This window comes from Rhincodon typus, chromosome 19 (genome assembly GCF_021869965.1).
Source record: "Rhincodon typus isolate 14 chromosome 19, sRhiTyp1.1, whole genome shotgun sequence".
In the NCBI taxonomy this organism is placed as follows: Eukaryota; Metazoa; Chordata; class Chondrichthyes; order Orectolobiformes; family Rhincodontidae; genus Rhincodon; species Rhincodon typus.
This window is the reverse complement of record NC_063350.1, coordinates 32,995,992-33,009,949: the sequence shown is the minus strand read 5'-3', so window position 1 is coordinate 33,009,949 and position 13,958 is coordinate 32,995,992. Positions and strand designations below refer to the sequence as shown.

At 41.1% G+C, this 13,958-nt stretch overlaps 1 protein-coding gene across 4 annotated transcripts in view; it reads left to right on the top strand.

The window, feature by feature from the left end:
* rtel1 (regulator of telomere elongation helicase 1) overlaps window positions 1-13,958 on the top strand; it is a 109,735-nt gene that overhangs the window by 74,584 nt on the left and 21,193 nt on the right. For all 4 annotated transcript variants that reach the window (XM_048608503.1, XM_048608502.1, XM_048608501.1 and 1 more), the window contains one exon: window positions 5,189-5,334. In XM_048608503.1, the coding sequence (XP_048464460.1) occupies window positions 5,189-5,334 (146 nt within the window). The remainder of the gene's footprint in view (window positions 1-5,188; window positions 5,335-13,958) is intronic.

Sequence of the window (13,958 nt, the reverse complement as noted above, 5' to 3'; positions counted from 1 at the left end):
CAAGACGCCCTTTAAAAGTCACTATCGTGCCTGCTTCCACTACCTCCCTCGCCAGCGAGTTCCAGGCACCCACCACCCTCTGTGTAAAAAAAACCTGCCTTGTACAACACCTTTAAACCTCGCCCCTCGCACCTTAAACCTATGCCCCCGAGTAACTGACTCTTCCACCCTGGGAAAAAGCTTCTGACTGTCCAGTCTGCCCATGCCTTTCATAATCTTGTAGACCTCTATCAGGTCATTCCTCAACCTCCATCGTTCTACTGAGAACATCGCAAGTTTCTCCAATTTCTCCTCATAGCTAATGCCCTCCATACCAGGTAACATCCTGGTAAATCTCTTCTGTACCCTCTCCAAAGCCGACACATCCTCCAGGTTAGTGTGGTCATCAGAATTGAACACAATATTCCAAATGCAGCCTAACTAAGGTTCTATAAAGCTGCAACATTACCTGCCAATGTTTAAACTCAGTGCCTCGGCTGATGAAGGCAATCATGCCATATGCCTTGTTGACTATCTTCTCCATCTGCCTTGCCACTTTCAGTGACCTGTATATCCAGATCCCTCTGCCTATCAATCCTCTTAATGGTTCTGCCGTTTACTGTGTATTTTCCATTTGGATTAGATCTTCTGAAATGCACTACCTCACATTTTTCCGGATTAAACTCCATCTGCCATTTCTCTGCTCAAGTCACCAACTGATCTATATCCTGCTGTATCCTCTGACGGTCCTCACCACTATCCGCAATTCCACCAACCTTTGTGTCATCCGCAAACTTACTAATCAAACCAGTTTCATTCTTCTCCAAATCTTTTTATATATAACTACAAATAGCAAAGATCCAAGCATGATCCCTGAGGAACGCCACTAGTCACAGCCCTCCATTCAGAAATGCACCCTTCCACTGCTACCCTCTGTCTTCTATGACTGAGCCAGGTTTTTTATCCATCTTGCCAGTTCACCTCTGACCCTGTGCAACTTTACCTTCTGTATCAGCCTGCCATGAGGGACCTTGTCAAAGGCCTTACTGAAGTCCATGTAGACAACATCCACTGTCTTACCCTCATTGATCATCTTGGTCACTTCCTCAAAAATCCCTGGACAATACGGGCAATTTAGCACGGGCAATTTAGCATGGCCAATCCACGTACCCTGCACATCTTCGGACTTAATCTTGTAGACAATGTCAAGGAAGGGAGGCTCTGCTTCATCAACTTCCACCAGCTCCTCCCTGGTTTCCTCCACCTCAGAGTGGTGATGTTAGCAGCACATGTGCCTGTAGATGCTTCCAGTGGCCTGGTGCAGTTGACTTGGTGGGCTGCCTCTGCACACACACAGGAGCAATTTGTCATTTTAGATTATCACTTTGTTCTAATATTTCTTCTTGGTGGCTGTTGGCTCCAGGTGCAACCTGGGAGAGGGCACCCAACATTTCCAATAAGAATGATGGCTGGAGTTCTGCTCATTCAGTGTACATTTGTGCTCATTGATCCCTAGTCCATGCTGGGAAGAGGTGCATTATTGTTCAGCCTGTTGGGTGAATGAATCCATGCTGGGAATTCTAGCCCATAATTCAAGTCAATATTTTGAAATTTTGAGGTTTCAGTTTCTTCTCTGCTGAATTTTAAGCTGTTGGTTTCCCAGTTCGCCTCCAGGGATTGTTTGGCATCTGCTGCATTTGCAGGAAGCAGAGTTAGTTTTAAAAAAAAGCCTTTTAATAGAGCTGCTCGATTTAAGGTGCAAGACCCACAATTGTTCATGGTGTTCAGAGTGTACTCAGTGCATTTCAGGAAGTGTTAATGATTTGTAGAATATCACAATTGATTTTATTTTTAAGGATGTGATGACAGTCGAACACTCCCTATGATACCATGCTGACCAGAGGATTTATTCTGTTAGTTGCAGATTTATCTTGTCCTGTTGAAACCAGCTCTGGATGAGTCAGATGAGCAAGTTGGCTGCATTGTATCGCATGTACATGTATCAGCAAGGGCTGCTGATTCTCTATTCTTCATTCAACTATTGAATAGTCAGAAATTCGGACTTGCACACTAGGCTTGAACAACCTGCTGTCAATGCAGTAGATTAGAAGTTTTGCACATGCTGTGGAAAGAATAATACGGGACTCAATTGCCAGATCTTACTTTTCAGAGTTAAACCTGGCGTATCACATCACAGGAATTTCTAGACTATTGACAATATAAACTGTATAAAAGCTATAACAAATGGAGCAGAAAAAGAGTGGGAGTGTTTGCCTTCCCGCAGGAAAATTTTGGGTTTAGTTTTAAAAACTAAAGGTTAGCTGTAACCAATCAAATCCTGGTCAGATGACATCAGCTTCACCCATGTTCCCAGGTGCGAATCTAGATAGGTTAAAAAAATCTTATGACAAATTAAGTTGTAGCTTCTAGGTGTCTTCAGGTCCATCTGTTTTGTGCCAAAGGAAAATCTCATGCTTTGTAAATAACAAGATCTTGGAATCCTGAGGGATCTCTAGTCATGGTTTTCCTTCCCATTTATCTCCCAGGGATCCTTTCTCTACCTCTCCCTTTCCTCAATGATGTGGAGGTGCCGGTGTTGGTCTGGGGTGGACAAAGTCAGAAGTCACACGACACCAGGTTATAGTCCAACAGGTTTATTTGAAGGTGTCACTTGACAAATGAGCAGTGCTCGAAAAGCTTGTGATTTCAAATAAACTTGTTGGACGATAACCTGGTGTTGTGTGACTTCTGACTTTCTCCTCATCTATGTACTGCTCCATGTTGACATCATTGGTAGAATGGAGGTAGCTTATACAGCTACAATTACACCAACCCTTTTGATCCCTTCTCTGCCTCTTTGCTGTTACTCTGCTTGTCTGACATCTAGTCTCAGGTGAAGTACAATCCATCCTTCACAATCAAGAGTCTTCTTAAAGCTGACATCATAATTAAGGTTCATAGTTGTCTCTCTCAATATCACATTTGGTTTGGTGTAGTTCTTTGAGATGTTTGTATTAAAGAAGCAAATTGTTTCCTCATCTGAAGCCATTTTCTGTGCTTGAATGCACCATTTGCAACAGGATTAAAACACAAATCTCTCTAATTTTTCAAATTGTGAGTTTGTGAGAGAAATCTAGTTAGAAATATGAAATCAGATAGTAAGAACTTCTTTCAGAAAGGAAAAGAATAAATTACTTAATCTTTCTGGAGAACTGACGCTTCTGAGGAATGAATGATGAGAAGTAAGAGAAAGGCAAATGAACAAATATTTTGTATCTGTCCTCATTGTTGAGGAAAAAAATATTCCAGAAAAAATTGTGAATCGGGGGGTGAAAGGGAGTGAGAAACTTTAAAACCATTACAGTGACCAAAGGATAGAGTACTGAGGAAATTATCAGAACTTAAAGCTAACAAGTCCTGATGGACTTCATCCTAGGGTCTTAAGTGATGTGGCTCCTGAGATAGTAGATGTATTGATTCAATATTGCAAAATTCCCCAGGTTCTGAAAAGGTCCCTGCAGATTGTAAAATAGTGAATATGACTCTTCCATTCAAGAAAGGAGGGAGGCAGAAAGCAGGAAATTGCAGGCTGGTTAGCCTGATATCAGTCAGAGGAAAATGCTGGAATTTCTTATTTAGGAGGTTGTACAGGGTACTTAGGAAATCTTAATGCATCCCAGCAGTGTCAACATAGTTTTGTGAAAGGGAAATCATGTTCAGCTAATTATTAGAATTATTTTGAGGAAGTAACAAGCAATGTGAAAAATGGGTAAGTGGTGGATGTACTGCATTTAAATTTTCAGAAGGCATTTGAAAACATCAAAAGTTATTGCGCAAAATGCGATCTCTTGGTGTAGGAGGTAAGATATTAAAATGGACAGACGATTAGTTAGCTAACAGGAAACAGAGTTGGCACGAAGGAGTCATTTCAGGTTGGTAAGATGTGATGAGTGATATGGCACAGGGATCAGTGTTGAGGCCTCAACTATATCCAATTTATACCAATGATTTGTATGAACAAGCGGAAGGTATGGCTGCTAAATTTGCAATTGATATAAAATAGGTAAGAAGGTAAATTGAGAAGAGGAGACAAAGAGACTGCAAAGTGATATTGATCAGTTAATTGAATGGACATAATGCTGGTAAGTCGAATATAATTTAGGGTAATGTGAACTTGTTCACTTTGACAAGGTGAATAGCAAAGCAGTATTATTTAAATAGAGAAATTTTGTGAACTCTGAGTACAGGGGTTTCTGAGTGTCCTTTCATGTGAATCACAAACAGTTTGCAGGTACAGCTAGCGATAAGGGAGCAAACCTTCCCTCTGCCACTTCGTAGACTTTAGCGGTCTCTGTGTGGCAGTGGCTTCCAGAACCAGAAGTCAATGCATCCACGCGCCGATCAGCAAGCATGTCTCTCCGAGTGACCATGCAACCTCATAGCTTAGGGGGAACGTTGTTAGGGAGACAAGTGGGATGTTGTTGTTTATTGTAGTGAGAATGGAATGTACAAGTAGGCACGTTTTGGTACAGTTAGTTATGGTATTGGTGAGACCACATAGAATTATAGGGCACAGAAACAGACCCTTCGGACCAACTCGTTTGTACCACATCTGGAGTATGGTGTGCAGTTTTGGTCTCCTGCTTAAGGAAAGGATATAAATGTGTGAGAAGCGGTTCAGGCAAGGTTCACTTGACTTATTCCTGTGATGAAGGGGTTATGAGGGAAGGAGTTTTGAGGAAAAGATTGGGCAGGTTAGACTTGTATCCATTGGAGTTTAGAAGAAGAGGCCATCTTATTGAAATGTCCAAGTTCCTGACAGAACTTGATCGGGTGGATACTGAAAGGATGTGAGAGAGACGAGGAGTAGTGGACACAGGTTTAAAGTAAGGTTCTCCATTTAGACGAAAATAAGGAGAAATCTATTGTCTGAGGGTTGAGAGTCTTTGGAACTCTCTTCCTGAGATAGCAGTGGAAGCTGGGTTATTGAATATTTTTGCTTAAGGACCTATCAGGGATAGGCAAGAATGTGAAATCCGATCAGCCCTAACCTTACTGAATGGAGGAGCAGGCTTGAGGGACCAATGGCCTACATCTGTTCCCAAGACATATGCAAGCAACTCCCTATATACCCAATAAAGTTACTAAATTATGTTTAAATTCTTGAAAACAAAATATTAATAATTCGGACTAATTTATTTATATACAGATGGCGTTGAGCCTTTTGAAGGAGATGGCATGACCAAGATCTGCATTGAATATGAGAAAGCAAATGAGACCACAAGAAAGAAACCTGTGAGCCTACTTGATGCATTAGAGCACAGTGAACAAAAGACTGATGAAAGTGGAAAAAAGGTAAGATGTATATCAGACTGAACTATCTGTTATGTTTCTTTAAGTTTTAAGATATTGGACTTTTCCCTGCCTGCTTATACAAAAACCGTAGGGATTTCCATATTTACGTCATAAAGCTGCCTGATGAAGCGTTTTAATTCAGTAAGGGGAAATCGAAAATTTGTGGTGATTTTCTATCTCTAGAGATTGAATTACTCCACTTTTTCAAATTGATGGTACTTTCACCTTTTGTGTATGGCTTTGTATTGCATCGAGCTTCTCAGAAACACTTTTTTTGGTTCTGAGGTAAACGTGTTTTCTTGTTATTTGTTCCAGGATCTGGGCTTTGATTTTAATCTGTTTATGTTCCAACCAGCTTTGCAGACACTTGAAGAATTTGATGAATCAGAGAAAGGAAACCTGTTCCTTTATTTCGTCATTACGGGGTCAAAGTCCTAAAAATATCTCTGCGTAGTGGGGTCCGTGGCTGTAACAATTTATGAAAACAATTTGCCACTATCTTCACAAGTCCATTTAAGAATGTGCAATAAACGAACAGGGCTTGGTAGTGTTACTAACATTCCATTACTTTTTTTAAAAACAAAAACAGCTGGTTTCCTTCTGAACCATCCAACCTCCTAATATTACTTAATATAAACTGTTCTCAAGCAAACAGCCAATATTCCTTTGGACTACACTTTGCAGTAGAAAATTTCACATTCTAATTACATACTGTCTGAAAAATATGTTTCAAACATGCCTTGACTACTTTTTCTCATTTATACATGCCTTCCCTGCCAAAAAAAGGGATAGTTTCAGTGTCCTGGGAATATTGCATTCTCACTTCTGCACTATCTTTCTAGTTGCACATTCTTCAATCTTCCTATTTCTGTACTCACTTGCTTAGTGTACTAATATGGAAATTACCATTCTTGACCTCCTGTTTGCTAAGTTCCTATCTGCCTTGGTAGGAATCCTGACTGTAGGTCCACATTCACATTCCTACCCATATCATTGGTGTCAAAGTGGACCATTACCTCAGGCTGATCATCCTCCCTTAGAAGAGGCCATGCTGGCAATCTGTGACAACCTTCACCGGTGTGCAGCATACCATCGCTGCAGTCATGTCGATGGCTGCAGAAACGTCTCTCTGTTCCCCTAACTAATGAATCCTCTAACACTACTGGTTTTCTACTTAGCCTCATTCTCTCCTGTACAGATGAGTTACTTGAGTGGCTTGGGCTTGGTTTTTCTGCCGAGGAGCCATTGCCCTCAACAGTATCCAGAATAGAAAACTGATTTGCTTGCAAAATCATTTCACAGGATGTTCTATTACCTGCCCGGTTCTCTTGGACTGCCTGATGGTCATAGATTTTCTGTCTGTCTACGTGCCCCTGTTGTGTGGCGTGATCACCTCCCTAAACATACCATCCACATAGTCCTCTCCCACGGGGATACAACGCGTTCGCTTAAGCGACCACTTGAGTTCTGCAACTGGATCGCAGGATTCTGTTGCCGAGGACACCTTTTGGTCCTTAGCTCTTCTAGGTCCACAGGATGGGCATTCCCTGTAGCTGAGCTGCCCTGTCATACTTTGAGCTTACTTTTGGACCATTGTAAAACCAGTGGCTAAAATGAGGAATAAGTCTCAAGTAATATGACTTCAGTCTCAATCACAATAATATCCTGATGGATACGGCACCTTTTGCCATTGCTTTAACCAATAATGGATTTGCTACGGTTTTGCAAAATATGCCACCTTGACCTAAATAAGATTTTGCATAATTTTAGCATTACTTTCTACATTTAGAATTTTAATATTTTTCTACTTATGACTGTTGTGTTACCCATTAACATGGCAACCTTCAGATGTTCTTCAGTTGCAATTAAACGTGACTGTCTTTTATGTTTTCCAAGATGTACTACTTCACATTGTTTGATAGTGAACTGCACTTAGCAGCTCATTCTGGTAACGAGTGTCCTGTTGCAGTTTGCAAATCCTTTCCTACAATTTGCACGCCATTCCAATTTTGTCATTAGGAAATTCAAGTACTATTCTTTCAATCCCTCAGTCCAGATTATTTGAGTATCCAAATAAAAGTGGCCTGTGCACACTGACCCCGCACCACGCTGCTCCCAGGCCTGCAAAAAAAATCATTTATGCCTGATTTCTGTCATTCCAGCCATCTCTGTCATTCATATGATCATATTGTTGTTGTAGAATTCATTTTCACTGCATTTCTTTACATGTTACCCACTGACGCCGAAGTTTATCAATCAAAATCTACCTTTATGGATATTTGTACAGTTTTACTCAAATAACTTGTTCTGGGTAAATGAAAACTCAATTTACAGACTAGTAGTTGACCGATAACTGAAGTGAGATTAAAAGTCATGCAATTTCCAGTTTAACTAATCTCTTTGAACAGCAGTCTCATATTAGCCCACCTCCATTGCAGATTTTGGAAAGGTACGTCTTCTATCTCGGCCTAATTTGTGTCAGCATGATACAACACATTTTGCTCACAACTTGTTTACTGCAAGTCCACTTAAGTATTTGGTACACCCACTTTCTTGAATCATGAGCCCCATGGTTCTACAATTTCAACATCCATCTCTGCTGTGAAAACATACACAGTATATCAGAAATTTCCCTTCCCCTCTCCCCCTTCAGCTTTTAATAGCTCTACTCCTACCTCGACTATTACCCAACTGTTACCAGCATCTACATATTCAAAACTTTGATTTTTTTCCCCTTTCTCTGCTTTTATTTCTACTATTTATCTTATCCCTCTTGGCTTTTTTGATTTTTTTTTTTTTGTTGCTTTTGTATACTTTGCATTTATCTTGGCTTTATTTACATTTCACCCTTTAGTGATTTTTGTAATCGTATTTAACTTTATCTATTCATCCATGGAACTTGGCATTTGATAGATTTCTAGTTTTCTTACTTGAACTTAGAAGATTTTTACCCTTCTGAGTTGCTGTTTAAATATTTATCATTGCTAATGTATGTTTTCTTCAATTTACTTGGAAATTTTATTGTAAATTGGTTGTTTTTGATGACTGAGTTGCTTTTGACTTTTATTGTTCCAACAGTAAATCTAAGTGTCATTTTTCTCAGACATTCCCCTTCTTTTCAAATTACGTAATTGTTCTATTTCCTTACTTCTAGTGGCAAATGTGAATTAATAACCTAAATGTTTTGCAAAAATACCTTCCTTGTCAGAAATGATGTCAAAAGCCTGGTTTATGTTTCTGTAATTAATTTTTCCTACAATTAAAGGTGTACTGTTACTACAGTATATCTATATTTTGTTAAGGCATTTCATTCTTTCTCCAGTAATGTTAGTTTGAAACCACACACGTAGAATTGAGCTCGGTTGAGAATTAAATTAAGCTATTAGCTGACCCATCTGCACAGTTCTATGTCTCGAGAGTAGATCCTAGTGACTCTTTCTAGGACCTTGGAGATAATTTGCAGACGATCCCACCCTCGGCCGACTGTCTGTGTGGAGTTTGCACGTTCTCCCCTTGTCTGTGTGGGTTTCCTCCGGGTGCTCTGGTTTCCTCCCACAGTCCAAAGATGTGCAGGCTAGTGGATTGGCCATGCTAAATTGCCTGTAGTGTTGAGGGATGTATAGGTTAGGTGGGGGATGGGTCAGTGTGGACTTGTTGGGCCGAAGGGCCTGTTTCCACACTGTAGGGATTCTATGATGATGATGATAATGATCAATGATAATGCATTATGTATGTGGTTACAGAGTGACTATCTTTATCTCTCACTGTTGAATTTCCAAATACTACTGCAAGTTGCAGATAAGTCTTTTTCCACATCTTGCGAACACACTTGCACCATGACATTAGTCATATTTCCATCTTTAGTTGCTGCCTTTGATTGTATCATAAACAGTGAGTGCTGAATACCTCTGATACAGCTTGAGCCATCAGCTGTTTCCATTATTGTCTCTACGTACCCTTCTCTCCACACCGACAATGGCAATCAAATTCTTCTTATTTCTCTACCCATGGAGAGACCACCTGCTTTCATGTATACCAAGGAACTCTTCCTTCTGTTAGAGAATGCTGCATCCTGCTTTTCATCAAAAACATATCTATTTCTTACTTGAATCTATGTATTGATTCTGCCTCCACTGCATTCTGTGGCATTGAGTTCCACAGATTCCACAGATTTAGGTGTACAAAATGATCAGAGGTATCGATAGAGTCGACAGCCAGAGACTTTTTCCTAGGGTGGAGATAGCTATTTTGAGGGGGCATAGTTTTAAAGTGAGTGGAGGTAGATAAAAGGGAGACGTCAGAGGTAGGTTCTTTACTGGGAGAGTGGTAGGGGCGTGGAATGCATTGCCAGAGAGGATAGTGGAGTCAGCCTTATTAGGGGCATTTAAGCGGCTATTAGATAAGCATATGGATGATAGTATAAGGTAGGGGTAGGGATAGAGGTTAGATAGACCTTTAGGTTTAGGGTAAAAGTTTGGCACAACATCGCGGGCCGAAAGGCCTGTACTGTGCTGTACTGTTCTATGTTCTATATTACAGGACAGAGAGAGGCTATTTGACCCAACAAATTTACACCAGCTCTTTCAAAGGGAAATCTAGGTAGTCCCATTTTCCGACTCTTTCCCCATTTCCTTAATATACATCTACTCTTTTTCAATGTCAAACAGAAATAATGAGAATGAGGAACTTAAAAATAACCATTTTTGTTTTTAAAAACTAGTAAATTAATCCCTGCATCCTGATGTCCTATTAAGTAGGGTTTTAAAAGAAATGCCAACAGAGATTTTGTTTTCAATCTTGTTTTGGGGTGGTGTCAGTTTCTTGCACATACCCAGAAGAACTTGCTGCTGCCAGATATCCCAGAGTGGACTGCAAACTCTGGCACTGGCACCATCGCAGAAAAGGCCATTGGGCACCTGGACAAAAATTGTCAATCTAGAGCTGCCCTATCCCAAACATGGAGAAGGGAAGTTGGTGCCTCCCTTTGTGGATAGTGACTTGGAGATTCTTTTGGACACGGTGGTGCTGTTCTCTTCCCACCCCTGGACTGGCAGAGGTGGCCACGACACCAGACCCTACCAGCCTGGTCCACCCAAACAGTGCAGACTCACTATCTGGTGGAATGCCTAGTAGTATAGGAAGGTCAATGACCTTCTCCCCTCCTTTAGAGTAATTTCCACCATCTCTCTGCCGTTACAACCACTTTCCACAAAGCCTCATGGTTATGACTCTCACTATTACATGCAACATCTTCTGTCACTGTGATCTGTCCCAACCCCCCACACCGCTAACCCCTCACGCCCTTCGTGCTGCCCACTCACTCTGGCGGGAGACCTCACTACCTTTCCTGCAACAACATTAACAGCTGTGCAGCTCACTTTCTTCTCTTTTTTAATACCTACCTTTCTCTCACACCAGGAGAAAACACACCACAGCAGACCCTAAAGCGTTAGGATATCAAGAGTGTGACATTTCGCTGCTCACAACATTTGAGGATTAAGATCCTGACCTTGACAGCCTTGTGCAGCTGGCTGACCGTGTCCAAGCCTCTGGCCTGATATTAGAGACTGCCCTTGACTTACTGTGCTGGGATCCCTGATTGAAGCCTGTCTTCCCTGATTTAATTGAGTCCTGCTGACAACATTGATAATGGCTTTGTGTCTGTGCTAAATGGCAAGGCAGTACAGCAGCACTGTGGGCCTGGTATCTCTGGTTGAGGAAGCAAAGTGTAAAACTGCAAGGCATGGATGCTGTGAGCATCTAATTAGGTTCAAAGTGAATGAGCACTAAGAGAGGAAGTGAAGAGCCCTGAGGTGCAACTTTGTCTAATCCACAAACGGCATGTCTGTTGCTGTGCGCAGAGTGTCCTTTGCAGGAGCATTGCTGTGACAGTTGCTGATGAGCCCAAGTTGTAGCATTGACGTGCAGAAGTGTACTGTAAATGGATTGGAGATATGCCATGATGATGCTGAGAGATTGGCAAGCATCCAGTGCCAAGGTCCATTGACATGTGTTTATGTTTGCTGCCTTTGGAGAGTGCCCTAAGAAGTTGATGCCTGGTTTACAAGCTTGGACATCCAGAGAAGGAAACGATAAGCTGGAGTCACTACATGCCCGCTTTGATATTCTTGTCAAGAATTCTCCTTGTAGTAGATGGTAGGAAAGGAAGCTACATATTAATAAATTGAGGTGTAAAGTTAATTAGGCTGACGACAAGCAACAATCTCCTTTAATCGGCATTTGGTGCTGACTTGCAAGAATGTCATCTTGATGCCTGGGACTTTGTTGGAAAATGCAGTTAGTTTGACCTGGATATCACACGAGGCCTTGCTGAACATCTCTCAGATTTCTCACCATAGTCCGTGCGGTCAGGCCTTGATATAGGATTCCACCCAAGGGATGTTTGGGTTTTGACCTTCCCTCGAATCTGGAATGACTCCTGTGAGTTCAAAGGCAAAATTATCTTCCTATTCAGGAAAAGATGGAGAAAGAAAATAGGGATTCACAGATGTTTTTATAAGGTTGTTACTAGCAGGATAGATGAGAAAGCAATACATGTACTATCAGGAAGCACTGGATAAGGTGTCACATAAAGGTTTTGTTGCCCAAGAAATGGATCTCATAGGATTGCAACCAGTAAAGTGCCACTGAATCAGCCTTGAGCCTCAGCTATTTACAATGTATCTTAATTACTTAACTGAGGGGACTGAGTGTTACATATCCATGTTTGGTGCTACAAGTGTGTCTGGAAGCTGGGAAGGGATTAAAGATTGGTTAAGTGATTTTGCGAAAAGATGGCAGATGGAATATAATGCAGATAAGAACAAAATCTTGCTCTTTTGCAAGAAGAACAGAAAAGCACCATCTTTTCTAGAGTGAGAGACTACTAAATGTTGAGATTCAGAGGGATTTGGGTGTCTTTGTGTAGGGCATCATGGGGAGGTGATGGCCTAGTGGTATTATCGCTGGACTGTTAATCCAGAGACCCAGATAATGTTCTGCGGACTCGGGTTCGAATCCGCCACGGCAGATGGTGGAATTTGAATTCAATAAAATATCTGGAATTAAGAATCTAATGATGACCATGAATCCATTGTCGGTTCACTAATGTCCTTTAGGGAAGGAAATCTGCCATCTTTACCTGGTCTGGCCTACATGCGACTCCAGACCCACAGCAATGTGGTTGACTCTTAACTGACCTCTAGGCAATTAGGGATGGGCAATAAATGCTGCCTAGCAGTGATGCCCTCATCCTGTGAATGAATAAAGGGAAAAAAAAAATCAAGTATTGAATGGTGGAGCAGACTCACAGGGAAAAAACACCTAATTTGGCTCCTGTTTCTTAGGTTTTTACATAAATCTAGAAGCAGTGCATCATGCATACAGTCACCGATCATGTTTCAGGTTAAGAGTTGTTTCTCAGCCAAAAGTTCATTATCTGTGCCACACACTGTCAGTCTCTGAATTCCTGCTCCACCTGTTTGACTACCTTTTTTCAGCTTGCAAATTTTGTCTAATTTTCAACCATTTGTTTCGTGGTGGTTTCTTTAAACACCCCTTCCTTGTGCAAAGAACAGACCAGATAAAAATCAGGAGAGGCACTGTAGAATACCAGTTAGCTCATAAAATGTCTTTGTACAGGATTAGGTATCAGTCAGTTTTCTTCCTTAAAACCAGTGGACTGTTTGGTTGGAGGTTTACCAGATTTAATTTAAAAACATAGTTCCTCCAAATTTACACACTGCTTTTGTCTATTACTATTTAAGCAAGATATTCCTGCTGAATAGTGCAATGCCAACTATCATGAGAACATAACGAGTAAGAACAGGAGTAGGCAATTTAGCCCCTTAAGCCTACTCTGCCAGTTAATGTGATCGTGGCTGATCTCATCTCAGCCTCAATTCCAATCGCCTGCCCACTCCTTAAAATCCTTTAACTCGGCGAATTCCACAGATTCACGGCCCTTTGAGAGAAGTAATTCATCCTTATCTCTGCTTTAAATCTATTATCCCTAAGCTTAAAACTACGACCTTGTTCTAGATTACCTTACATTTGGAAACATCCACTCTGTGTCTACTCTGTCAGTCCCCTTTGGTATCTTCTGTCATTCTTCTAAATTCCAGAGAGTATAGGCCTAAACTGCTCAATCTCTCCTCATATTCAAGCTTTTCACCTCTGGAATTAATATTGTGAACTGTCTCCAATGCAATTACATCCTTATTGCCACAGATAAGTTATGCAATTGAAACAAAAAAATCTAAAAATTTGAAACAAAATTAGAAACAGTTCTAAATTCACCACAGATCCATCGTTGTCTGCAGCGGCAGAGAGAACAGAATCACTGGATGAATCCCTTCGACACTCATTCAAACTAATCCCACTTTCTGGCTTTTAGTCCATTGCTTTACAGGATACCACATTACATACACATGTCCATGCAATGTTCACTGCAATCTTTCCTGCTGCTGAGTGGCCCTCTGAAGTCAGTACTGAAAGCAGAAACATTGCATTGGTGCTCTGATTGACAAGCACGGAGCTTCCCAGCAGCTGTGTGGTCGAACATTGTGTCCGAGCATTTGTTAAATGTTTTGTGGGTTTCCAGTGCACTTTTTCAGTTAATGAGT